Genomic DNA, 27,221 nt, shown 5'->3' with positions numbered 1-27,221 from the left:
CATCAAAAGAGGGGAAGATCATTACTGTGTGACCTATAAATGACTCCTCATGCAATTTTATCACCTATTCTATAACACATCTAAGTGTTATGGAAAAGCCACATACTCTGTCTCATTCTATTAGATGCATTTTGCCCGACAGCAAATGGCAAAATTACATAATTCCTTCATCAATTTCCATACTGATTGCAAAACTTTTATAGAAAAAACGTAGGTATCAGAGACTACAAAGCTTACATCGAACAATTTCATCCAGTAAGTAGTTATTAGTATTAAAACAAAGTTCACAATTATTAAGAAATAGACCTGTTCTAAAACCTTTGACCTTTTCACTCATCAAGCAAAAACAGTCTAAATGCAACCTGCTAAGCATGTCTAGGAATATGCATCCCAAGATGCATCATCCATGCAAGTTTGCTCAGAATAGGTCTCAAAGGTATTTGATACATTTGGTGGTGTATTCTATTTAGCACCTTTGGCAGAAAGTAAAAAACTAAAAGTAAAAAACTAAATCGCTAAATGTCTCGTATGTGTAGTAAAACTCATTTAATACAAACAAAGATATTTCAATTTGATGGATATGGCAAAAATTTTTTTGATCCCTGTCAAAATTCTTAACAATTCTTTGTAAAATTTTTACGGTTATTTGTGTCCTGTAGAGGTTAAAAATAACAAATTTACATCTTTCATAATGAATTTTTAAATATCTTAAAATTTAAATTATAGAAGTGACATTTTTCTTCATAAGTATTTACAACTGAACTTCAATATCTCAAACAATGATGTCTTGAAAATACCATGAATATGTCAAAGAGATTTGAAAGTCCCAACCACTTATTCTGTAAGTGTTTTACCCTTGATATCTCAAATCCTCAAATATTTCTTGGTCCCAATAAGTTGGAGATAACAACATATCTCACATCTCTAGTATTAGAGTTTACCCTTGGATATCTGAGAAACAAGATGGTAGTATGGCCACAACAGATATCTTTTGTATTAGAGTTTACCCTTGGATATTTGAGAAACAAGGGATATGTTTTATATTAGAGTTTACTCAGGCATATCTGCAACACAAGACTGGTAGAGTGATCATGACAGATATCTTACATCTCTTATATTACAGCTTACCAATTGATATATGAGACATGAGAGTGGTAGAATGACCATTGCAGGTATCTGTTATATAAGAGCCAATTACCATTGGATATCCAAGACACATGTATTGTAGAATAATCATGACAAATATCTCCTACACAAAAGCTGTAACTGGAATATTTGTGAAACAAGTCAGGTAGAATGTTCAAGTCAGATATCTCTTATGAGATTTTATCCTTGGATATATGAGACATAAGACTATTAGAGTGGCCATGACAGACATCTCATATTTTTTATGATAGAGCTTACAAATGGATATCTGAAAAATAAGACCGTAGAGTAATAATGACAGATATCTCCTACACTAAACCTTACAATGGGATATCTGTAACACAAGTCTGGTAGAAAAATAATTTTAGATATATCTATAATTAAGATAATTTACCCCTGTGACACAAGTCTGGTAGGGATATCTCTATAAGTAGAGCACTTACCCTTGGATATCTATGACACAGCAGTATAGTTAACTGTTGAAGAGATTTCTTTCTGGCTTCTCCTTGAAACTGAAGGAGACCACAGTACCTATAAGTAAAGAGGAATGTGTAAGAGTAAATATGAAACAACACTATAGTGAGCTGTCTACCCTGCACTACCTTTCAGGGGTTGAAGGGATTTGTCAGTTATTAATTTCTGGATACTGCCAACTTGGGACTGATAAGCTTGTGATAAAAATAAAATTTTGGAATCTCTTGTCACAAATAATGTGGTACCGGTTTACTCACTAAAAACTGTCAAAACTGGAAAAGGGCATCTATGTCATTAAAATATGTTGCAGTAAATATATAACATCTGAAACATATAAATTAGACTCATCTTCACAAACTGATGATCAGTGATGGCATACTTTTTTGTTAATCACATCCACTTTCATTTTACATAGATTCTTATTATATGACAAACTAACAATCTTTTAAAACACGTGAAATTTTGGGCCATGACTTTGATTGACCTTTCTAATTAATGACAATGCCTACTGGAAAGTTTGATTATAAAAGGAAAATGCTGTTTCTTACTTATTCACTATGCTTTCATAAAATTTTTAGTAATCATGAATGTAGACTTTATACTCAACTTTTCAGAATCTGAAATAGAAATGTCAATGAACTATGTAAAAAATAGTGTAGCTACCTAATACAAAGATTACAACCCAACTGAAAAAGCTTTACATTAAGAAATTACAGCAAATTTTATCAAGAAGTCCTAAACCAGAGGCCCATAAGGCTCCCGAGTCACTACATCCTTGCTGTTCTTCAGCAGATTTATCTCATATATTCCTATGTAAAACTATGATTGCATACTATGGCCCCATCCTACACCTGGGGGTCATGAATTGAAGGAACTTTAATTTATACAACCTGAGGATGCTTCCATATCCTTATCACTAATCATGCCTTTGCTATTCTTGAGAAGAAGATTTTAAAGAAGATTTTTTTCTATGTAGTCCTATGTTAAAGTTTGATCACTGTAGTAGCCCCACCCTAATCCCGGGGGGGGGGGGGGGGGGGGGGGGGGGGGGTCATGATTTGAACAAATTTTAATCTACACTACCTGAGGATGCTTTCTTATCAGTATAACTAATAATGCCTTTGCTTTTCTTGGGAAGAAGATTTTTAAAGGCTTTCTTTCCTATATATTCCTATGTAAAACTTTGATCATCCATTGTGGCCCCACCCTATCCCTGGGGGTAATAATTTGAACAAACTTGAATCTACACTACCTGAGGATGCTTCCATATCAATATGACTTATCATGCCTTTGCTGCTCTTGAGAAGAAGATTTTTCCTATAAACCCCATTTTCATTCCTATATAAAACTTTGATCGCCCTTTGTGGCACCAGGGATTTGAAAAAAAAATTGAATCTACACTATAATGAAGCTTTCACATAAGGGTTCTTGAAAACAGGGTTTTTAAAGATTATATACCTATGTACAGCTTTGTTTGCCCATTATGGCCCCACCCTACCCCGGGGGTCATGATTTGAACAAATTTAAATCTATACTAGAGAATGAAGCTTTCACAAAAGTTAAAAGTTTTCTAGCTCAGTGGTTCTTGGGATGAAGATTTTTGAAAGATGCTATTAAATTTTCACTAATTCTTCATTTTCTCCCCTTGAAAGAGAGTGTGGTCCTTCGTTTGAACAAACTTGAATCCCTTTTATCCAAGGATACTCTGTGCCAAGTTTGGTTGAAATTGGCCCTGTGGTTCTTGAGAAAAAGATAAAATTGTTTATTATGACAATGATGACTACAATGACAGACAACAGACAAATTTTGATCATAAAAGCTCAATTCAGCCCTTGGCTCAGGTGAGCTAAATATCTTCACCAATTAATTAGATATGCTACAACAACCAGAACAGAATTGTTTAATAATAATAATAATAATTATCATTATATATGTCTTGACAGATACTTCATTTTTAAGTTTCCAATGAACATTCCAGACCTATAATTTACATTTTGGTTGTTTTTGTTTTGAGGATGTGAAGTTTCACTGCCTCCACCAGTGGGTTCATGTTTTTAAGTTTGTCTGTCTGTCTGTCTATTGGAAGGGCTGTGGGTTTTTAAGCCAACAGCTTATAGCCTAGTGACTGACATGGTCTTAGATTTTTCTTCTTTGGAATGTGTAAAGATGGAATGTATTGGATTTGTCTGAAAATTCACAGAGAAATGAATTCTAAATGTTGTTACAGTCTTTATATGAGTTATCTTTCCTGTCAGTAATTTGTCAAATATTTACTGACAAACAGAGCAGTATTTCAGCTACCCTGAAAATATACTTGATAAACTCTCAAGATGTTAGAGAGTCTCCTTTGCACATACCTCTTTTTGTTTTAAATAAGCCTCTCATTTTAAAGAAGTGAAAATATAAAAAAAAACAAAAAAACATACATGTGTACATTCTACAGAATCTGAAACTTTATCAACCAGAGGCTTTTTATTGTTTTAACATCTTAATGGTGTGCCAATAAGGGAAAGAAAAAAAACACTCAAATCAATCAATCTTGCACATAGGTTAAAAAATCTGGACGAAAGTGCAAAGGTGCACCACTTTAATACATCTTTCACTAAAGGCACACACCTCATTAGAGATCTTTTTTTAAACCTTATTCATTAAATTCTTCTGTAAACAACCTACAACTTTGATACATGTTTTGCCATAAACAACCAAGTCCTCAGACCTCACAAGGACACTGGGTCTGTAGCTAATGTCAGTTTTTCAATGTATGTACAGACCACTCCCACTGTTTTTTACTGAACCAGTCAAGCTGATAAAATATACAGCATCCAAAGTGATTACCTAGCCATAGATTACACAGAACATGACAGAAAGCCTTCCTCTGAAAAGTGACCTTGTGACCTTGATATTTATGGTCTTTAAGGTCATTTGTCTTGTTCAGGTTTGCCTTCTCTGTGTTAAGGTGACACAGAGATGTACAAGTCTCGGTGACATTTAACGGCATACAATTCGCCATGTGACATATGATTATAGTGACATTTATACTACATCAGCTGTTGATTTAATTTGTTCCACATAAAAGAGATAACATCATCTATCATTATCTGTAGAAAATGCTTTTAGATTCAAAGAAACACAAGCCTGATGTATCATTTTCTAAACTCTACTGGTAAAGTCCAAAAAGGATTTCCAATATGATGGATTATTTCTGACCTTTTTAACAAATTTCATGTGATGATAATTTAATTGGGCCAATGTTTCTCTAAATTGTACGTGCTATGGACTTTAACATTTAACTTTCTAATTTAGAAACATTCATTTAATGGTACTTCTCTACTACTAGAAGTAACACACTCAGTTAACATCCCCATGCTCCTTATATACCTCGGCGCCAAATCAAAAGTACTGTAGATTCCTAAATATATGCAAGAAATAAATTATCGTGTATTTTAGCTAGAAGCATCATTTGGGAAATAAAATCACTCGCTATTATTTTTATAGTGCTTAAATGTATGCAAAATCTCTAGACCAATCATCCATTCATGAATTACTTGCGATTTGATGCCCCTGGGCCATTTCTCGGTATTAAGTACTCACAAAAATAAGGAATCTACAGTATCTTGCCTTGAACCACTAGCATAACATGCTGGAGTAGGGAATGTTCGACCTACACTTGCACTCTGTTCAGATAGAGAATTTATTTTGAATTAAACATAAGTTCCTGCCAATTACTGTAAACATATTTTTTTCCACAGGGTCACATTTCTGTGGAATCATAATTTTCTAATCAATCAGTGGGTAGAAACTTTTATGGATTTCCTGGATTGTTATTATATTTCCTTAGTACATTTTATGTATGCTGTGACAAATTTCTAAGGAAAAATTGTCATTGCGTACAAAGTGTAAATTAATACCAAACGGAAAAAGTACATCTACAGTAAATTTGAACAGCGTTCACACAAAGAAGTTAAAGCAAATTAATTATTTGGATTTAATTTACTGCACATCAAATTGCTTTGCATGATATCCATGTCAACACTAAGCAAAGCTATAAAATTTGAATTAAATTTTGTTGCATGCATAATAGCAAATAAAACCACATGTCTCATGTCCATGATGCTCTCCAACCAGCAAGAACAGACAACTGTTCCAAAATATAGAAATTCTTCATATCTTTGTTCTTTCTTTGTTCATGCAAAATTGACATATTGACTCATATCTAAGTTAGCAATATATATTTCTTCATACCTAGTTCTTTACAAGGAAAATTCACTGTTTACCTACCCAACAAAATTTATATGAGAAAATGTGATAGATATAGAGATTGTATTATCATTATTGTTCAGTTGACCCCAAAATCTACAGGTGTCTTTCTTTTACCATCCTTTACCTACATGTGTACAGTGCCTACAGTGTGAAGTGAGTAATATTTTAAATGTAAGGGTCATATTAATAATCTTGACCTTTGACCTAGATCTTCAAACAAATAAACCCAACATCTACTTCCTGACTTCCTCTAGCCACCCTCCTACATATAAGTAATGTGTGTTTGTAGTTCTAAGGGCATTTAAGTAACTGAATCACATAAAAATGTTGACAGACCTTCCGATCTAGAGCACTAATACTGTAAACATATTACATTTAGCTGTGTATTCTTTTTAGCACCTTTGGCGGAAAGCAGCTTCCGCTAAATCAAGTACATAGCTAAATGTCTAGAGTATATATATTTATAACTAGCACATTCAGATATGTACTTAATCAGATTTATGCTAACTTGTTGAAAAAGCAATTTCAGCCAAATATTGTACATGCTAAATAATATACATTTACAGCAATTGTCTTCCTCACCCCACATCCTCTTTTTAAGATTTAAATGGTGTATGCTCTGAGTTTAACTTCTTTAAATATGGTAAACTATAATACCCTGTGATGGGAACTTTACAATGTAAAAATTACTGAAATTGGTCTTTGTACACATTAACCATTCCTCACAAGGTAAACTCCATGAATAAATTTATTTTGAAATGTAAATTAATACTTTTAAACTATTCTAGGCAGGAAAACTTTAATTCTTTCAAATATCATAAAAAAGATAAAATTCAAGTTTGAAACAAGAGCACCATAAAGTGTGGTGTTTCCTCCCAACAAAAACATAAAATAGAGTGTATTTATAACTATGCCTGCACTGTTATGTCACTATATCCCTTGTTGCTATAGGATAAATGAGTGAAACATTAACAGTACACATAAACCAGAAGTCTCTGATGAAACTGTAGCTCTACTGGTTTGTACTTACGACAAAGGAAGAGTAAAGTAGCACTTGGACTTGAAACTATGGCAACAACTGTACAATGAATAATTATCCAAGGTTTTATCTCTTTTTATGGCAAATTTTATTGCAATTGGATTAAAACTGTAGAAGGAGTAACCTTTAGAAAGAATTTCATAGAAATTTCTATTCTTAGTAACCAAGGCAACACTGTTCCTCAAAATCAAAAACTGATACACAGAATTTTGTATCTTAGACTGTAGTCTACTTGTACACTAAGTATTTGAAATCAAGCCTAAACTGTGGGAGAAGTAGCATTTTGAAAGAATTTCACAGAAATTTCTATTTTTAGTAACCATGGCAACACTATTCATCAAAATCAAAAACTGATATAAAGAATTGTCTACTTGTGAAGAAAGCTTTATTAAGATCAGATCAGAACTGCTGGAGGAGTAGCATTTTGAAAGAATTTCACAGAAATTTCTATTTTTAGTAACCATGCCAACACTGTTCATCGAAATCAAAAACTGATAAACAGAATTTTGTATCTTAGTGTAGTCTACTCATGTAGAAAGTTTTATTGAGATATACAGAATTATGTAGCATAGTCTACTTGTGTACCAAGTTATACTGAAATCTGACCAAAGCTGTAGGAGAAGTAGCATTTCGAAAAAATGTTCACAGACAAACAGACAGAAAGAGGGATGATGGACACCTTACCATCACATAAGCTCTTCTGGTCTCTGATCAGGAGAGCTTAAAACTGACAATGTCACACAGGGCTCCCCAGTATTCTTATTTCAATAATCTTGACCTTTTGACCCTGACAATTGTGCAAATGGCCCAAAAATCAAAAGGGTTCTGCTTGAAATGTCTAGTGAATAATAAGTTTGGATGTTAAAATATTTTTTGGTACCATTTATATGACTTGATCAAACTTAAATCCATACAACATAGGGGAGCTGAACATTAATATGACTGTGGCCCTGCTGTTCTGGACAAGATTTTAAAGATTTTTTTTAAAATTTATTACTGTCTAAAACTTTTATCCAATTCTAACCTTGATGGGACAATAAACTCATGATTAGAATAAACTGGAATCTACACTACATTTGTAAATGAGGATGCCTGTATACAGTATGGCTTGTAGTGCTCCTGCCATTCTTAGAAGATTTTTAAATATTTTTCATATCATATACCTAAGTAAAACAAAAACCCTCATTTCTAGACCCATCCAAGCCCAGGATGGGGGCATAAATTGAACAAACTTTAATCTATACTATGTAAGGAAACTTTCATATATGTTTTGCCTTTTCTGTCCCAGTGGGTCTCAAGAAGGTGTTTAAATGACCCCTCTCCCTATTTTTGATATTTCATATTTATCTCCCCTTGACATGAGACTTAACCCTTTATTTGTATAAAGTGGAATCTCCATTTCACAAGGATGCTTTGTGCAAAGTTAGCTTGAAGTTAGTCTGCTGGTTCCTGAGAAGTGAAAAATGTGAAAAGTTAACATACACCAGACAACAAATGACAGATAAATCAGAAAACCTCACTTCAGTGTTTGGCTCAGTGAGCTAAATAGTAAATAGAATAGAATAGTAGAAATAGCAAAGGTCTCCTCCTCTAATCCATCCTCTGTATATGTAGGAAATATGAAGTTTTAAAGTTGAAAGGTACTCTTTTTATCATTTAACATAAATGTGTTGATAGATGGACAGAAGATGAACCTGGTTATTGCTTAAGGGTACCTTAAAAGAACATCACACATAACTGTACATGTTTAGTCCACTGAAAGCTGTGTTTCCCCTACCTGAAGTTGATCAATGGCAGAGAAAATGCATCATGGTTAAATCAGAATACTGACTTAAGATCACCTACCACCCTTTACCCTGGGACACTCACTGATGAAGTTTAAATAATATAGGGTCAGAGGGGGAAGGGGCATAACTTCGAAAAAGAATCTGCACACCTTCTATAATGCTCTTGACCTTTTAGCTTAAAGCTACAGTAGGGGGACAAAAGTGTTGACAAAAACATGGCGCCCGTAGAAATTATGTCGCGTCTGTCCTATCGTAAATTTTTATTTTTTATTTTTATTTTTTACCGACTACGTCATAGGGATTCCCTTTAGACACAAATAGATCAAGACTTGATCATGTGATTTCATACGTCATGTTTTCGTCTGCTGCATATATTGTTTACATTTTGATGTCAAACAAGTGATGGAGGAGAAAAGGAAAGAACTGTCGATAGCTTTGAAAGAGGTCATCGTGCAGCTTTACAGAAATGGAGAAAAAATTGCAGACATAGCACAGGCGGTGAACAAGTCCCTGTCTTCCATTTACCGTGTGATTAGAAAATTTCAAAATTCAGAAAGTCTGGAAAATAGCCATAGATCAGGCCGACCACGACTGATTGACGAACGTGAATATCGAAGGTTGCAAAGGTTAGTTAATGTTGATCGTTGTGCACCTTTGGGTGAAATTACTGCTAAATTCAACGAAAACAGGAATGTTGCGGTTTCTAAGAAGACTGTAAAACGTAGATTGAAGGAACATGGGTTTTCCAGAGGCATTTATAGGAAGAAAGTAACAGTTAAAAGTGTGAACAGGAAAAAGCGGCTGTCATGGTGTCGGGAGAAAAGATGGTGGACTGTTAACTTTCAGTGGAGTAAAGTAATTTTTAGTGATGAGTGCCAGATATGTGTTGGGGAAAATAAACGTGTGTATGTGTGGAGAAAAGCCGGTGAATGATGGAGACCGGACTTGGTTCCAAAACAAAATGGACTCAAATTCAGTGTGATGGTATGGGAATGTCTATGTTTTAATGGAGTTGGAACTTTATCTAGAGTTAATGGCAATATTAATGCTCAGAAGTACATAGAGATTTTAGACAACAATCTCTGGCCTGTCATTGCCCGTCATTTTCCAGCAGGAAACTATCTTTTTCAGGACGACAATGAACCGGTTCATCGGGCGCGGATCGTACAAGAATTCATAGCAAGAAATCATATAAAAAATATGAGTTGGCCGGCCCAATCACCGGACTTGAACATTATTAAAAATATTTGGTTGTACATTAAAAGAAAACTGCAGCAACGTATAGTATAAATTCGGATCATGAGCTGTACCAACAAGCACTCAACATCTGGCAAGATATTACTCGCAATTACGTACGGAACCTCTACCAATCTATCCCTCGCCGAATTTTGCAAGTAATTCGCTTGAAGGGACACTTGACTAAATATTAAGGTAAGTTTTTTCGTATTTTATTTCATCCAACTAAAGCAGTTACCGTTTTTCTATCCGAGTTATCTTTCTTACGACGGTTGCGCGGCGCCATTTTTGTCAACACTTTTGTCCCCCTACTGTAAGTTCAAGGACACTAAGTAAGCTTGGAAAAAATATGATGTTCTCCTTTTTCCTTGACCTATGAGTTAGAACCTTGGTTCAAGGTTATTACACACCCTATACTGAAGGACATTGTAGGTAGAGTATAACTGATGTTGAGTCATAGAAAGAGAATATATACCAAACACAAAAATTTCAAACAATGAATTGTTCTGATCAGGACCTTTGTGTAAGAGATTTGTTTTGAGGTCACTGCACATCCCCTATCCAAGAAAATTTTATAATAACAAATGATACTGAGGTAATGGACAATAAAAATATGATTTGCTTCTCACAGGAATGCTGGACGTGAAACTGGATGGAAAAACTGATTGCTACTGGACGCCTACAAGGAAGTCCTTAATTAATTTTGTTATGTCTTCAGGGTTGTAAATCTCCTAAAACACTGAAGTGTCTATGCACAAATGAGATGAATTCTTGCACAATAAGTTTTTCTTCATTAAAAGTTCACCACAACACACATTCAGGAATTCAAAATAAGCATGTCCTTTAGGTGTTGACAATAATACTTGCAATTTTCTAGCAAGAAAATTCAATTTGCAGTTTACTGACAGAAAAAATACATCTTTCATTTTTTTATTAGTCTGACAATTATATAAAGTTTACTGCTGGTACAGGTATCTCCAATATTTGAGATTATGGAGACCAGGGCTGACAATGGTGCACATTTCTGATTAAATGGATAATCCATTTTTCAAAAAAGGATTATGTAGATTTTGAAATCATGAGAAACCGTCATCAGACTTTAATCACAAGCTGAATAAGAAAAGGTAACATTTTTCTAGGGAAAGAGGCTCATGGACAACAGAGCTCACATAATTCACATTTCTCTCACAGTCTTACAAATGAGCAGAAATAATAAAGCCTGTACTGTGGACCTTACCTAAGACAAAGATAATGTCTTCATTGATTTTAATAAACATTGTTTATTAAATTATAAACTTAAACCAAGATAACCTTGTTCTTGTATAGGAAGCTAAATATACTCTAAATCCCTACTGGAGCTCTGTTTATCAAGCTGAATCTACTATATGCTTCCATGTTCATAAAAAAAAAAAAATAAAAACAAACAATGAAAAAACAAGAAATATCTTTATTTTTGAAATATGACCCACACCTTAAATCATCAACTTTAAATTTATAGGGGCAACCACAAAACTGAGTTTGATCTCTTTCAGGCAAACGGTTCTAAAGATATTAAGTACTGTATATGGGATTAATTCCAGTTGTAATTTTCACATTTTTCCCTCTTTTGGCTCAATTGTGGCTTGATGAGTTCACAGAAATTTTGTGAAAGAAAAGAAGTTACTTCCCTTTTGCTGGTGTAATTACATTTGTATAGCAAAAACAACAATTTGGTATAAAATGAACTTGACCTCAACTTCACTAGACTTGATTAAATATCCGTGGTTCACTGAATGACTCAATAATTTAATTTAATTCAAACAATCTTTCTATTGCATCCAATCCTAAACCCGAAGACCATGTTGTGAATTAATTGAATCTAAATCACATGGGTGTCTTACATACCAATTACATCCTTCAGTCTTGAGGACATCTTAAAAGATTTTTTTTTCAAAATAACTGCTATGATTGCTTCATGCAGTAACCTCATATGTAAGAGTCTGACTCCAACATCAGTAGTTAATGACAAAGTGAAGAAAGTTTGATTGAATAAGCCTGAATGGTTCTGGAGAAAAAGTCAAAAATGCAAGAAGTTATGCATGACACTAGATGAAAAAAAAAACAGAATCACATTTCCTACGCTACAGGACTCTTGTATACTCATATAAAGTTGGGGCATGTCTGGCATCAACTACAAGTGAACTGATTCTGTAACCTGCCACATATATATTATTTATATAAATGTGACTTACACATCCACGCTAGCGATGAGTTTATGGGGGTCTCCACAGCGTGAGATTTCTGTACGTACTAATTCTATCACAGACAATGGGAACTGATGTCTGAAAATAAACACATTAGGTAAAAATGAAACTATTTTTTTATTCTTTATTGAAAGACATTCATCAGATAGTTGATTTTAAGTGAACAAATTTCAGGTGACAATTTTCTGCCTTGCCAAGTTTTCTTTAGTTTGCATAGAGGTTTTCTTTAGTTTGTATAGAAGTTGTGATTTCTTATGTATTTTTCTTTAACAGTTTACATTATTTTTTTTCACACAAATGATTGTTTTGACTATTGATTCTTTACAATTAAACACTCAACAAAATCAACTTTCCTCTAAAAAAAAATGTTCCTCTTAAAACATAAAGATGCCAAAGCTTGACAAAGTTAGTTTTTTGATGTACATCATAATGAATCAAAATGTAAAACTCATTTCAAAGAGAGATTACTCTAAGATCTGAAAACTTAACTGTTCTATGCTTGTGAAAGATTACCCCAGGATCTGAGAACTTACTGTTCTATACTTGTAAGAGATTACCCTTTGATCTGAGAACTTATTGTTCTATACCAATGACAGATCACCCTATGATCTGAGAACTTATTGTTCTATACTTGTGAGAGATTACCCTATGATCTGAGAACTTATTGTTCTATACTTGTGAGAGATTACCCTATGAACTGAGAACTTATTGTTCTATACTTGTGAGAGATCACCCTATGAACTGAAAACTCATTGTTCTATACTTGTGAGAGATTACCCTATGAACTGAGAACTTATTGTTCTATACCAATGACAGATCACCCTATGATCTGAGAACTCATTGTTCTATACTTGTGAGAGATTACCCTGTGAACTGAGAACTTATTGTTCTATACTTGTGAGAGATTACCCTATAATCTGAGAACTTATTGTTCTATACTTGTGAGAGATTACCCTATGATCGGAGAACTTATTGTTCTATACTTGTGAGAGATTACCCTATGAACTGAGAACTTACTGTTCTATACTTGTGAACACATCAAAACAACCTTTAGACAGCAACTGGTCCAACATTTTCAACATAGGATAGGACACCCTAGAAAAAAAACAAGATGTGTTTGTGAAACACTGATGCCCCTGTATGGCAACTTATAGCAAAGGTTAAACTTTCTCAAATGCAAATCAAATATGTTGGTACCCAAAGTAAGGTCTTGTCTCGATGAATATACCTGTGCAATATGAAAGCCCCAGCAGCAACCATTGAATAGATATGGAAAAAGTTAACGTTTTTTCAAAAGTATGTCAAACATCAAGGTCAAGGTCAAATGGTCAAAACTGATGGTGCCCAAGGAAAGGCCTTCTCCCAAGAAATACACAGGTGAAATATGAAAGCTGAAGCACCAATCATTCAAAAGTTATGACCAAGGTTAAAGTTTTCCAAAAGTAGGTCAAACCCCAAGGTCAAGGTCAAAGGGGCAAAGCTGTTGGTATCCAAAGGAAGGTCTTGTCACAAGGATTACATATGTGAAGTATGAAAGCCCTAGCATCAGTGGTTCAAAAGTTATGGCCAAGGTTAAAGTATTTCAAAAGTATGTCAAACTCCAAGGTCAAGGTCAAAGAGTCAAAGTTGTTGGTATCAAAAGAAAGGTCTTGTCACAAGGATTCCATATGTGAAGTATGAAAGCCTTAGCACCAATCATTCAAAGTAATGGCCAATGTTACAGTTTTTCAAAAGTAGGTCAAACTCCAAGGTCAAGGTCAAAAGGTCAAAGTTGTTGGTATCCAAAGGAAGGTCTTGTCATAAGGATTACACATGTGAAGTATGAAAGCCCTAGCACCAATTGTTCAAAAGTTATGGCCAAGGTTAAAGTTGGGGAAAATTTTGCAAAACTGGGTCAAACTCCAAGGTCAAGGTCAAAAGGTCAAATATGGTGGTACCCAAAGAAAGGTCTTGTCACAAGGAATACACATGTGAAATATGAAAGCCATAGCTCCAACCAATGAAAAGTTATGGGCAATGTTAAAGTTTTTGCGGAAAAACAGACAAACAGACAGACAGACAGACGGATGGACATGGCAAAAACTATATACCCCTGAATCTTCGATACGGGGGCATAAAAAGAACAGTGCACTGAAAAATAACTGTACTCTTGTTTCTATATAACAAAATTAAATTATTAAAATAGATAAATACATACCTATCTATTTTCTGATAATCATTAAATATTTGTAACACAACTTCTCCAAAGTGGGTCATCTTCTGTAAGTCTTTACTTATAGATCTCAGGTAAACATGCAGAGAGGAGCTGGAGTTGATCACCTGTAATTAATGGGAGATAGGAGTGAGGCCAGAGCTCCACCTTAGTACAGAATTACAATAGAAAAGTAGGAAAGCTGAAGACAGAAAAGCCTAACTAAGGGTGTGATAAAGATACATATCCCATGCTGTTATAAATGATACTGACCAGTGACTCAGTCAATCCTCCTACACTGACTGTGAGGCCCAGCAGTACATTATACATGTAGGTGTCCAGTCCAAGAAGCTGAGTAAATCTACAGAATGTGTCTGAAGGAGCAGACCAGTTAATATCTTCTATCTCATTCCTAAAAAAAATTACAAAATATAAAAGAATAGGACATTTTTCCATCCAATATATATTTACTAAATATTTTTAAACCACTTGTATTCAGATTTTCAGTCTCTGGTCCACATGGATGAACTTCAAAAGAACTAATGATTAAGAAATATCTTACCTTGGAAATATACTATGTAGCTCTGTTCTATGGGGGATATCAGGAATTTCTGGACTAAAAGAAGTGTCAAATGAGACATTTCAAGGTTTATCAATAAAATGAATTTAATTTGAGTTTTTCTCAGATCTGCTCAGTAAGAATACTAACTCGTGATACAGAAACTGTGAGAACACCTGTCCAGCATGAGCTCGAGTGCGGTCAATCTTCTCACAACACTGCTGAACCAAACACTGCATGGCTCTCTTACAACTGAAATATTAACAGATCAAAGTAACCAAATTTTGTAAAATTTACACTAAAAATGGAATTAAGTCCCCGGACAAGGAATGTGTGGTTCTATTGGCAAAATTCAAAATAAGAAGCAAAGAGCAATCATACACAATTCGGAGTTCGGGACTAAAAGACAACAGGAGAGAGAGAGATAAAAACCAGCGTGTTTCAGCATGAGATTTTTACTTACATGTCACTAGTGAAGAGATCAGGTCTGTTGTTCACCAGCAATGAGGTCACCTCTATCAGTCCAGTCATGCTTGCTTCTCGGACCCTGTACAAAACATTTCCATGAAAACAGTCATCTTTCAAAGCACAATTTTGAAATACAGTGCGCTAACTCTCCTTTGTAGCTGCGATATACATTTGTTCAGTTTTGTCTTTTGTGCATTTCTATTTTGCCAAACATTTTGTTTATAGTAGTTATTGCTTTGTACTTATACTTTCTTCAAAACAAATATTTGTGAGTTCCTTGCTCTCTTGAATCTTATTTTAAGATTCCTTTCAAAGAAAATTGAATTACAGAATTGCACTAAAATCAATTCAAATTACGGTATAACCATAAAAAACATTATACTTTGAGAAAATGAGTCAAAAACTAGAGGTACTGTGAGCACTGAGCTCACTAAATGATACCCCCGCCTCCCTTATGATTATAAATGCAAAGTCCATGTTTTGCTCCAGGAGACCCGAAATAGTGTCAGATCAAAAAGTAAAATAAGAGGTGCACAATGGCATTATGTAATAAAGAATCTGTGAAAGAATCATTAAATTTTATTCAGTGGTACAAGAGGAGTTGTGGATAAGAGATGGGTACCCCAAAGTGTAACATACGGATGTACAGACAGAAGGATGGACATACAGGAGGAGTTGCGGATAAGAGATGGGTACCCTTCAATATAATAGAAAGAATGACAGTGTCCATGTTTTGCTATGGGAAACCCAAAATATGTGTCTGAACAAGAAGTAAAACAGGAGGTGCACAATGGCACTATGTAGCAAAGATTCTGTGAAAGTCTCATTAAATTTCATTCTGTGGTATAAGAGGAGTTGCTGATAAGAGATGGGTACCCCAAAGCGTAACAGATGGAAGGACAGACATACAGATGGACGGAAGGACAGACAGACGGACATCCAGATCACTATATACCCTCTCACTTTTCAAGTGGGGGGTATAAGTCAGGAAAAAGGATGAAATATAAGAATAATTCAATAAATTAGAGGAGTCATTCCTTTCCACAACTTTCTGTATTGCCGTACTATTTAATTACATACTGAGTGATTTTCCTTCATTTGACATTTATCCCTCTGTTATAAGATTTAATTTTTGATACTACTAAATATTTAGAACTTTTTGTCCACTTGCTAGAAACATGTCAGAGTTGACACCTACCAGGCTCCAACATCCCCACGACTATCTAAGGTGTAGTCTGTCATGGCCGTTAGCAGAGAGTTGTAGACTGCTGGAACATTGTCAGCACACAGACTGTCTGTAGGTGATTTACCTACTCCCACCGTCTTACACACCCTGTAATAAATAATACATAGACACCCTCACAGACAAAACTTAATATCTTACTCCCACCGTCTTACACACCCTGTAATAAATAATACATCGACACCCTCACAGACAAAACTTAATATCTTACTCCCACCGTCTTACACACCCTGTAATAAATAATACATCGACACCCTCACAGACAAAACTTAATATCTTACTCCCACCGTCTTACACACCCTTTAATAAATAATACATAGACACCCTCACAGACAAAACTTATGCCCTGTTCACACGGAGAGTTTAATTCGAATTAAACGTAAGTTACTGCGAATTAAATTTGATGCGCGTTCACACGGAGAATTTAATGCGAATTAGTTTAATTCGAATTAGTTTACTGCGCATTAAATTACTTCGCATTAGCTCCGTGTGAACGCTAAGCGAAGCTAATGCAAATTAAATTTTGACGCATGCGTAAGGGCAGAATTAAGTCACAGGCCACATGTCGATGATCAAATATGGGTACTTGTGCTATTTTTGAGTGGAAAATAAAGGAAAATTATTTTAATCACTAAAAGGTGCACAGACACTGTGACATAATGTCAAATGTATATCTGCTCTGCACAATATGACGTGATTTGTAAATGACGTCACAATAGCCTCACTGAATAGCCATGTTGTGGAAATAAAATTATAATTCGCATTAGTTTACTTCGCATTAGCTGTCGTGTGAATGCAATTTAATAGGCATTAGTTTAATTCGCATCATTTTACTTCGCATTAATTTACTGCGAATTAAACTCTCTGTGTGAACAGGGCATTAATATCTTACTCCCACCGTCTTACACACCCTGTAATAAACCATACATACACACCCTCACAGGTTAAAAACTATCCAGTCTTAAATGTACAATCTCTAAAGCATAATTCAAAAAATTTTTCAGATTGGAGTACATAAATGCTGAAATTATTTCTTCCTTCTGAAACATATATGCATAATACTTTCATTATACTGTCACTCTTAGTTTGCTTAATCCATTGAAATCTCCTGCTTTTCAAAAATGAAGTTAAGCATGACAATATCAATTAATACTTTGTTCTTAGCTTGAGTTTGTTAGACTAACACACTGTACAGACAGAATATGAAACTCTTCCCTATTAAAACCAATATTAGAAGTCTCAATGCTCTTTGACACTTACTCTGTAATGGCCTTGACAGCGTCTCTCCGTGCCTCCACCCATTTTTTCTCCTTCTCAGTTATGGCAGTGGCCTCCATTAAACTTGTTAATACAACCTCTAATTTTCCTTGAATAAAAAACTTTGGTAATGCTCCAAGAGCCAAAGAAAATCCCATTCTGAAAGGAAATATACCTGTACAAAATCTTTACTCTCTGAAACACTGTACTCAAGCTAGAATTCAAATATGGCATTATTAGCAAGAGTGTTAGGGAACACTAGAATTGACATAATTAACCCTTCATTCTGCATCGCAAGTAAGAGTTCCCTTTCTTGGCATAAAAAAATCTCTAAATTTACTTCAGCCAATTTTTCAGGACAAAGTCCTTATTTTACTTCTCACTAAAAATTCCACATATACAGTATTTAAAGGGAGACAATACACACCTGCAAGATTCCACATTACTCTTTAGTTCCTGTGTGTACTTATTTATCACAAACTCTGAAACATAAATCAACATGTAATCAATGTTGACATTATAAATTCATGTACATTTAAAAATGAGAAAAAACTATTTTACTGACTAATAATTTTTAGGCCCAAGGAAAGAATTTCCCACAGATGTAACTGTAAACAGAAAACAATGGAGTCACCCTGTTTATCTTTCTTTGGTCCTCCATCACCTTCCATGTAATACTCTCTGTAAAACGCAGGAATCGCCTGAGCTGCTGCCACCTTACAATAAACATAAACAAATGTGAAAAATTGCTCAACTTTGAATATACCAAATTCAAATACTGCGAAATCACTAATTTTCTTGAGGAATTCATTTTTCTTCAATTTCTTGGTATGAAGAAACCCACGAATTCATGTCGCCTACGAAATGTAAAATCTCAAATATAAAATAACACAGCACTTCATCAACCATGAAATCACATCCCTACGTACCAATATTTTTTCTCCAAACATTGAAAATTTGACCCCATGAAAATATGTGATTTTACAGTACATTTACAGTAAATGTATATCTATAAATTAGAGTCAAACAATGCTTTAAGTTTTCTTTTCCAAGAAGCAAATTCACAGACAACACATTTGACATTTAAAATCTGAATGTGACCTAAAACTGAAAAAGACTGAAGTAAAACTCAGTGACAAGAATTAATAACTACCTGAATATCCTGCTCTATGTGTTGTAAACATCCACTGATCAACTCCTGCCACAAATCTGAAAAAATAAGTCATATTAATCGTATTGTATTATGCAACATTAAAATAATGTAATTTACCGTATAGGATCCCCATGGAAGGATAGTTTAGCCAGGTGTTTTTTATTACATGTTGTATTAACTTACCCAGTATAGGGTGCCCATGGAAGGAGAGTTTAGCCAGGGACAGCTTCTCTATCAGACAGGTGTTTTCTTATTATTAGTAACTTACCCAGTATAGGGTCCCCATGGAAGGGTAGTTTGGCCAGGAACAGCTACTCTATCAGACAGGTGTTTTTTTTTATTATTAGTAACTTACCCAGTATAGGGTCCCCATGGAAGGGTAGTTTGGCCAGGAACAGCTACTCTATCAGACAGGTGTTTTTTTAATTATTAGTAACTTACCCAGTATAGGGTCCCCATGGAAGGGCAGTTTAGCCAGGAACAGCTACTCTATCAGACAGGTGTTTTTTTATTATTAGTAACTTACCCAGTATAGGGTCCCCATGGAAGGGTAGTTTAGCTAGGGACAGCTTCTCTATCAGACAGGTTACTGCCTTCCTCATCAAGTCCCCACCCCATCCACGGAACAAACGGGCTTCATTCAACTGTCAAAAAATAAGTAAATATAACAATATTTAATTGCATAGTGTTAATTGCAATTCTGCAACTCAAATCAATTTGGACCTCAGAAAACATCCAATGACATTATTACCTGTTTTACTATGTCCTTCATATCACCTATAACCTGTTGACTTAATACATCTGTAATTGATCTGAAACACAAAGTATTATTGTCTTTAAAAAAATGTGTTAAAGATATACATGTATATCTAGGGTATTTCAAATTACATTTGATATTATGCAACATGCATAGTAAACATGTCACTGAGACTCTTACTTGTTCTGGTCCTCTGCAACTTTAGCGAGGGCATGTGTAATCTCTGCTACCGCTAAAATGGAGCCATGCCTAGCAAACAGATCCATACCCGTTGTCAAGGTGATCAGCCGAGGCAGCACTGTTATACATTTAAATATCATTACTACAAACCCAGTATTATTTACAATTTAGTTAACACTTTTCTAAGAGAGTCTACTCAGTGAAAATACCTTGGCTTGCCATGTACTCTGGTGCTTTAGGGGTCAAATTATGGAGTCCTCTAGCTGATAACTCTCTTACTGCACTGCACACAAAAATAAAACCCATTAGCAACACATTTTGCTTGGTATTTTGTAACAAAGTAATTCATTTCTTTAATCTTGATTTGCATGTGTTGTTTGATAAAGAGATACAGGATGTTTTCCTTACCTATCCCAGTGTGTGGCCTTGACCTCCAGGTGGTTAATCAAGGCAATAGTGTATTCTGGAAACTGGGCAATGTACACACTGAAATCAAAGAGATTTATTTAAAACCCTGAGGTACTGTGAGCACTGAGCTCACAAGATGATACCCTTCTCCCATAAGCATAATGGCGAAGTCCATTTTTTGCTATGGAAAACACCAAATATCTGTCTGATCAGAACATAAAATAGGCAGTTCACAATGACATTATGTAATAAAGATTATTTGAAAGTCTCATTTAATTTATTCAGTGGTATAGGAGGAGTTGGAGATAAGAAATAGGTACCCCAACAATTCATATGTCTGATACCCAACACTATATATATATATACCCCCTCCCCACCCACTTTTCAAGCAAGGGGGGGTATAATAACAATATACTATTTACAAGCTTTATCACCATAGCAAATCTCTTGCAAAAATAAGCAACAGGAGAAAATACCTCAAATCCAGATAGCAGTGTGCCCTGTTTCCCACAGCAAAATAATCAGCATGTGTTAGAATATCAATACCATGTGGGAAAATCCCCTGTAAAGATTATAAAATATTATCTTTTAAAGCACTGAAATTGAGAAAAAATACTATATGGCAATAAAATATCTAAACAAGTACCTTTTTTTTTACATATAGATTTTATACTTTCTTGTTATGCCCCTGAATTACTTTTTTTCTGTCACACCTCAATATTACATCTTACATGTCACCCCACAGAATTATATACTGTAGAAGCATAAATTTGTGGGGAAAAATTTTGTTAATTTGTCCTCTAAAAAGGTTTCATGGGCATTTAATTTCGTTGTTTCGGAAGTCATCCTATTCAATATATAGTCATATAAAAATTTTGTGTGGGATTTAATTTTGTTGATAATCATTAACACTGAAAAAAAAACGAAATTTAATCCCCAACGAATATTTCTGTTTTTACAGTATACATGTAATGTGCCTGTAATCTCACAGAATAACAATAACAGAATAACATCCTACAAAAATTATATCTTACCTGTTGTCCTACAAAAATTATAGCTTACCTGTTGTCCCACAGAATTATATCTTACCTGTTGCCCCACAGAATTATATCTTAACTGTTGTCGCACAGAATTATATCTCACTTGTTGTCCCACAGAATTATATGTTACCTGTTGTCCTACAAAAATTATGCCTTACCTGTTGTCCTACAAAAATTATATCTTACCTGTTGTCCCACAGAATTATATCTTACCTGTGTTCCCAAAGAATTACATTTTATCTGTGGTCCCACAGAATTACCTCTAAAATGTTGTCCCAAAGAATTATTCTTACCTGTCCTCCCACAGAATTATATCTCACCTGTCCTCCCACTGAATTAAATCTCACTTGTTGTTCCAAAGAATTATATCTCACTTGTTGTCCCACAGAATTATATCTCACCTGTTGTCCCACAGAATTATATCTTACCTGTTGTCCCACAGAATTATATCTTACTGTTGTCCCACAGAATTATATCTTACCTGTTGTCCCACAGAATTATATCTTAACTGTTGTCCCACAGAATTATATCTCACTTGTTGCCCCACAGAATTATATCTCACTTGTTGCCCCACAGAATTATATCTTACCTGTTGTCCTACAAAAATTATGTCTTACCTGTTGTCCTACAAAAATTATATCTTACCTGTTGTCCTACAAAAATTATGCCTTACCTGTTGTCCTACAAAAATTATATCTTACCTGTTGTCTCACAGAATTATATCTTACATGTGCTCCCAAAGAATTACATTTTATCTGTGGTCCCACAGAATTACCTCTAAAATGTTGTCCCACAGAATTATTCTTACCTGTCCTCTCACAGAATATCTCACCTGTCCTCCCACAGAATTATATCTCACCTGTCCTCCCACTGAATTATATCTCACTTGTTGTTCCACAGAATTATATCTCACTTATTGTCGCACAGAATTAGATCTCACCTGTCCTCCCACAGAATTAGATCTCACCTGTCCTCCCACAGAATTATATCTCACATGTCCTCCCACAGAATTATATCTCACCTGTCCTCCCACAGAATTATATCTCACCTGTCCTCCCACAGAATTATCTTACCTGTCGTCCCACATTCTCTTGAAAGGCTGCAGCAGCTGCTCTTCTGACATTGACCTCTCTGTCAAATATTGACACCTTTACCAAGGCACTTTAAGAAAAACAAATTTCAAAGGTTAAAATGTGTAAATAGTTAGTGCATAAATGAAAAGTATCTTCATACAAATGAAAATCTTGTCAAAGATCATATCCATGTACACTTTCTGTGTTTGCCCTTACTGACATGTACATGGACATTAGACATTATATTTCTATGAGCAGTGGTTTTATTTTGAGTCTCTGAACATACATGCATAATTAACTATATATGGTGCAAACATAAACTTACTTGGCAATATCTTTGACATACTCTGCCAGATCTCCAGGTTCATAAGCACGGGCAAATGCCCAGCAGACATAACAAGCTGCATCCCTCACATTGGCTCCCACAGAAAAATCTCCCCTCCTCTCATCATACTCCAAGGACTTTAACACAACAGGCACCACTGAAGATGAACAAATGAGTATATCATACCAGAACAACGTACACTCACCAGAGCAAGAAATTCATGGAAACTGACTGTAAATCTAAACAACATGTACCATTTACAGATATCAATTACACTTCATCTTAAATAACAACTTTCCTTCGCTACTTTCTTTTAATTAAGGTCTTCCGTTTCCAACGGAAGACCTTCTACTGATTGTGATGATTAAGATTATTCTTATTATTCTTTTTTTTTTTTTTTCCTAGACGCCAACTTTGACGCTTCATATCTTCCTCATTTTTAAACAGATTTTGTTCAAATTTTCAGAGCTTTTAGACTTTACAAAACACTGTCAGAATACCGTAATACAATTCCGAAATTACCTTCTGTTCACGAGTTATTCCCCTTTGATTGAATTTAGCATGCCTCCGATTTCCAGACAAAGGCTCAGAAATGGTTATAATTGGAGCACAAAACGCTTTGAAATTGAAAAGAGGAAGCATTGAAGTTGTGCACATCGGTTTTTGTTTTTTGATTTTTGCATTAAAAATGGCGCTAGAGAGGGGTCAAAAGTTAGAACGCGGAAAACAGCAAAAAATTTGACATATTTTCCTTTATATCTTGAAAACTAGAAATATTTTGTTAAGACATGTAGAACAAAAGTTGTGCATAATTGCAAGGGCTTTCATATCATACTATTTAAAAGGGGCTGGTCCCTATGATTAGGGATCTTGGGCCCTTAAAAGTTTTTGCTTTATAACTCAAAAACGGTAAATATTTCGATCTGGATCTTGGGAACAAAATTGTTCTTTTACACCTTTTTGATCTAATGAAAATGTTGTTTTGTTCGAGTATACCATGGGTATTGCGTAATACGTATTAGAAAGCAGGCCAGGTAAACAGGTAACGTTTTTCATTCGGCAAGGAAATCAGACCTCTTCATGTGTATAACTTAAACAGACTTGCTATCAATAATATACCCTGCGGTATTTAATGTTAATTTTCTTTTTAATAAGGTTTAAAACGTGGTTTATGGTTCACTATTAAATTATTTATTACAACTAGTCTTTCTTTTCTTCTTTTTTAAATTAGATTAATAGTGTTCAAAAGCGGAGAATATTAAATCTATCTTTCTACGTTTATTATTACAACAAACTTTGTAAGTGATTTTAAACTGTATGCATTGAATAATTCACGATCATTAGCTGTATGCATATTACGGTCTCCATGTTCAGCTCGATGTTTAGTTATGTAACCCAACGCGCGAATCCCACGCTGTTGATCGAGGTCACCAGTGTACTAGCCACCTGTGGCCATAAACAAAGCTAGTATTTGTGATCGCGTATAATGTCAATTTTGTACAAAGAGCTATTAATTAATGGAAAGGTATGTTTTTAATTATATCGAATCAGTAAGATTACTTTACCGATCTTTTATAATCTTAATTCCAAACACTGGTGCAAAAAATCATTTTGAATTTTAATCGCTGTTTTTGTCTGTTCACACATAATACATTTTAAAAAAAGTTGCTCTATCCCGTGTTGTTGTATTTTAATTCATCTGCAATTGTAATTGAATGGGGGCTTCGGTAAATAATTGTAATTACTACGCATGCTACGCACATATTATTTTTACCATCACTCTTGTGAATGTCCATTTATTATTTATAGAATTAAATAAACATTAACATAAATAAAAATTCCTTCAAATGTACTATAATTCAAGTCTTTGTAAGATAGCAAACAGTTTCATCCATCTCTGCCGCTTTGTGTCTTAAGTGTTGTAGTCCAGTCCTCGTTTACATACACGGTGCCACAGAGAGCCGCGGGCACCTCGATGTTGAAATACATTGTGTACTCTGATAGTTGCTCTACACCGCACAAACAACTAACGTGTACATGCAGTGTAGTAATTGGCAAAGATTGTTTGAAAAATATAAACTCGCATGTGTTCGCTATGAAGCATTCAGTTTAAAATTTTATTTACATGTAGATACCTTATAAGAACAAAATAAAGTAAATGTATAACACCTAGAACAATGTTTAAAAATTAAAATACAAATATCGTGTGCTCGGAAGGGAAGATGGCTTGAAAGGGTGTGTCTGTGAATGCTTGGATCTAGCAACACACTTCGCAAAAGTAAGCATACTTGTGTCCAAATTCTTTAAAAGTGGGGGCAATCCCCAATCCTCGCACCCTTCCTCTTTGAATCTAAAAATATATACCATACTGAGAGTTGTATATAGAGCGGGAATGTTATTTTATTAGTCCTTAAAGGCACAACTTAAGAAATGACTTATAAATTTTTTTTAGCTAAGATTGTTTCGCGATACAGCTGTGATAAATCTTAGGAACTTCTAAAGTTATAACTTAGGCATATCTTAAGATAACTTAGGAAACGTTTTTGAAACAGGCATGTCAAGCATTCAGTCAGATCTATTACGACGTCCATATTACCATATAAGAGAATGAAATTTTGTTTTGTATATAAAGTGGTTATTACAAATATGCGTGTTACAAAAATGTATGTTGAAATCTTCAAAAGCTATCGAATTATTTGCATACGTGTACTCGTACATATGAACATTGATCAACACTGATCAAGTGTATACCGGGACCCGGGATAGTCTTATTGTAGCTCTTGCTTTGTCAAATCATTACTTTCATACCCCTTGCATTTAAGAAAAACAATGTTATAAAAAAAATAATAATCTGACATAAAACAAGTATACATGTAGCGTGTGCAATTTATTTGGCTAGGGGCATGTACACACGTGGTTCGAAACTGTAGGGGGCTACAAATGCGGCCATAACTAGTATATTTTTGAGGTGTTATAAAAAACAAATAATACTCACAAAAGCTTATAAAATTGCCGTTCTATCGATACCTTATATGCCATGTTTCATCCACCAACAACGCCACGACATCGATGAGAAATACGTTTCTACACGGGCATTTTCTTCGAAAAGGATAGGAAGTTAATGAATTAAAATAATTAATTCTTTTAGTTAACGCATTATGTTTACCTCTTTATTTGTTGTATGCAATAAGTATAGACCTTACTAATAATGACTGTTTGGTTGTCACACCTGTGCATGTGTCGTGTGAGGTACAGCGGTAAGGTAAATTACCGAGAGTCGCGATGTGCGGGGTGATTCGGAATACCCTAAATGACTGTGGTCCATTGAATTTCTACTAGTAAATCAACCTGTCAAATCTAACATGGGCCCACATCACTGGCGGATTTAAGGGGGGGGGGCGTGGGGGGCGCACGCCCCCCCTAAAATTTTCAAAGTATGATATGACTAATATTAATAATGCCATACTGTGGTATATAACTAACCAATACCACTATTTTTGTGCCTGGTTTTACTCTTAAAATACACGAAAACCCAGGAGCTTCCGGGGGCTTCGCCCCCTGGGCCCCCTCTATTCAAAGTATGATATGACTAGTATTAATAATGCCAAACTTTGGTACAAATAAACTAACCAATACCACTATTATTGTGCCTGGTTTTACTCTTAAAATACACGAAAACCCAGGAGCTTCCGGGGGCTTCGCCCCCTGAGCCCCCACCAGGGCTTTGCCCTGGACCTACCCCCAGACCCCCTGCCTAAACGAAGTTATCCACGCCCCCCCCCCCCTAATCACAAATCCTGTATCCGCCCATGCACATAATACGACTAAATTCGTTTCATGAATGAACTGGTTCTTAACAAATATATGTACAGTATACACTATCTTTTCTTTAGATCTGTTTGTTTATTATTTTCAACCACAATCTGCAGTACATGTATAGTTACACGAAATCCATGCACAACGGCGCTACACCTGTCAATCAAAATCACTCGATATTGTGAACTCAGTCTGGTGTTACGGCAGCATTTCCGAAGTGATTCAAAATATTCTATCGGCTAATTCTAATTTTTCGCGTTGAATAATAATATTCTGGAACAAAGTTGGAATTAAGGCTGGAGCTGCATGCTGTGAATTTATCACACCTGCAGTCTGCAGTCTTCCCTTCTTACATGTATATGAAGCATCTGTTGAGTAATGAATCAGAGAGCATAATATGCGGAACAAGTTTGATTGAGATTTTTACTTTTCCTTTAAGATAAAATGATTAATAACATAATTTATGCATCTAATAGATACATATAAATGTACATGTATAGCTTATTAAAAACAAGAATCTGTAATTGAAAATGTGAAAGTGAAGAGTTTAGGTAATAGTTCTTAGC

At 34.9% G+C, this 27,221-nt stretch overlaps 1 protein-coding gene across 1 annotated transcript in view; it reads right to left on the bottom strand.

The window, feature by feature from the left end:
- LOC133199542 (tubulin-specific chaperone D-like) overlaps positions 1 to 27,221 on the bottom strand; it is a 55,833-nt gene that overhangs the window by 9,250 nt on the left and 19,362 nt on the right. Inside the window, exons 13-33 of the mRNA XM_061335357.1 lie at positions 22,840 to 22,996; positions 22,515 to 22,602; positions 20,878 to 20,963; positions 20,402 to 20,479; positions 20,203 to 20,276; positions 19,994 to 20,111; positions 19,808 to 19,868; positions 19,583 to 19,700; positions 19,057 to 19,112; positions 18,538 to 18,619; positions 18,331 to 18,385; positions 17,907 to 18,062; positions 16,602 to 16,736; positions 15,399 to 15,482; positions 15,086 to 15,187; positions 14,939 to 14,992; positions 14,650 to 14,788; positions 14,383 to 14,504; positions 13,203 to 13,280; positions 12,174 to 12,263; positions 1,590 to 1,677 (exon numbers count right to left, since the gene is read on the bottom strand). Coding sequence (XP_061191341.1) covers positions 1,590 to 1,677; positions 12,174 to 12,263; positions 13,203 to 13,280; positions 14,383 to 14,504; positions 14,650 to 14,788; positions 14,939 to 14,992; positions 15,086 to 15,187; positions 15,399 to 15,482; positions 16,602 to 16,736; positions 17,907 to 18,062; positions 18,331 to 18,385; positions 18,538 to 18,619; positions 19,057 to 19,112; positions 19,583 to 19,700; positions 19,808 to 19,868; positions 19,994 to 20,111; positions 20,203 to 20,276; positions 20,402 to 20,479; positions 20,878 to 20,963; positions 22,515 to 22,602; positions 22,840 to 22,996 — 2,021 coding nt within the window. The remainder of the gene's footprint in view (positions 1 to 1,589; positions 1,678 to 12,173; positions 12,264 to 13,202; positions 13,281 to 14,382; positions 14,505 to 14,649; positions 14,789 to 14,938; positions 14,993 to 15,085; positions 15,188 to 15,398; positions 15,483 to 16,601; positions 16,737 to 17,906; positions 18,063 to 18,330; positions 18,386 to 18,537; positions 18,620 to 19,056; positions 19,113 to 19,582; positions 19,701 to 19,807; positions 19,869 to 19,993; positions 20,112 to 20,202; positions 20,277 to 20,401; positions 20,480 to 20,877; positions 20,964 to 22,514; positions 22,603 to 22,839; positions 22,997 to 27,221) is intronic.

Source organism: Saccostrea echinata, unplaced genomic scaffold (assembly GCF_033153115.1).
Source record: "Saccostrea echinata isolate AGI-Se365-2 ecotype Australia unplaced genomic scaffold, CSIRO_AGI_Sech_v1 ptg000034l, whole genome shotgun sequence".
NCBI classification, from domain to species: Eukaryota; Metazoa; Mollusca; class Bivalvia; order Ostreida; family Ostreidae; genus Saccostrea; species Saccostrea echinata.
Note: the sequence above shows the minus strand (reverse complement) of the source record. Positions and strands in the feature narration are given on the sequence as shown.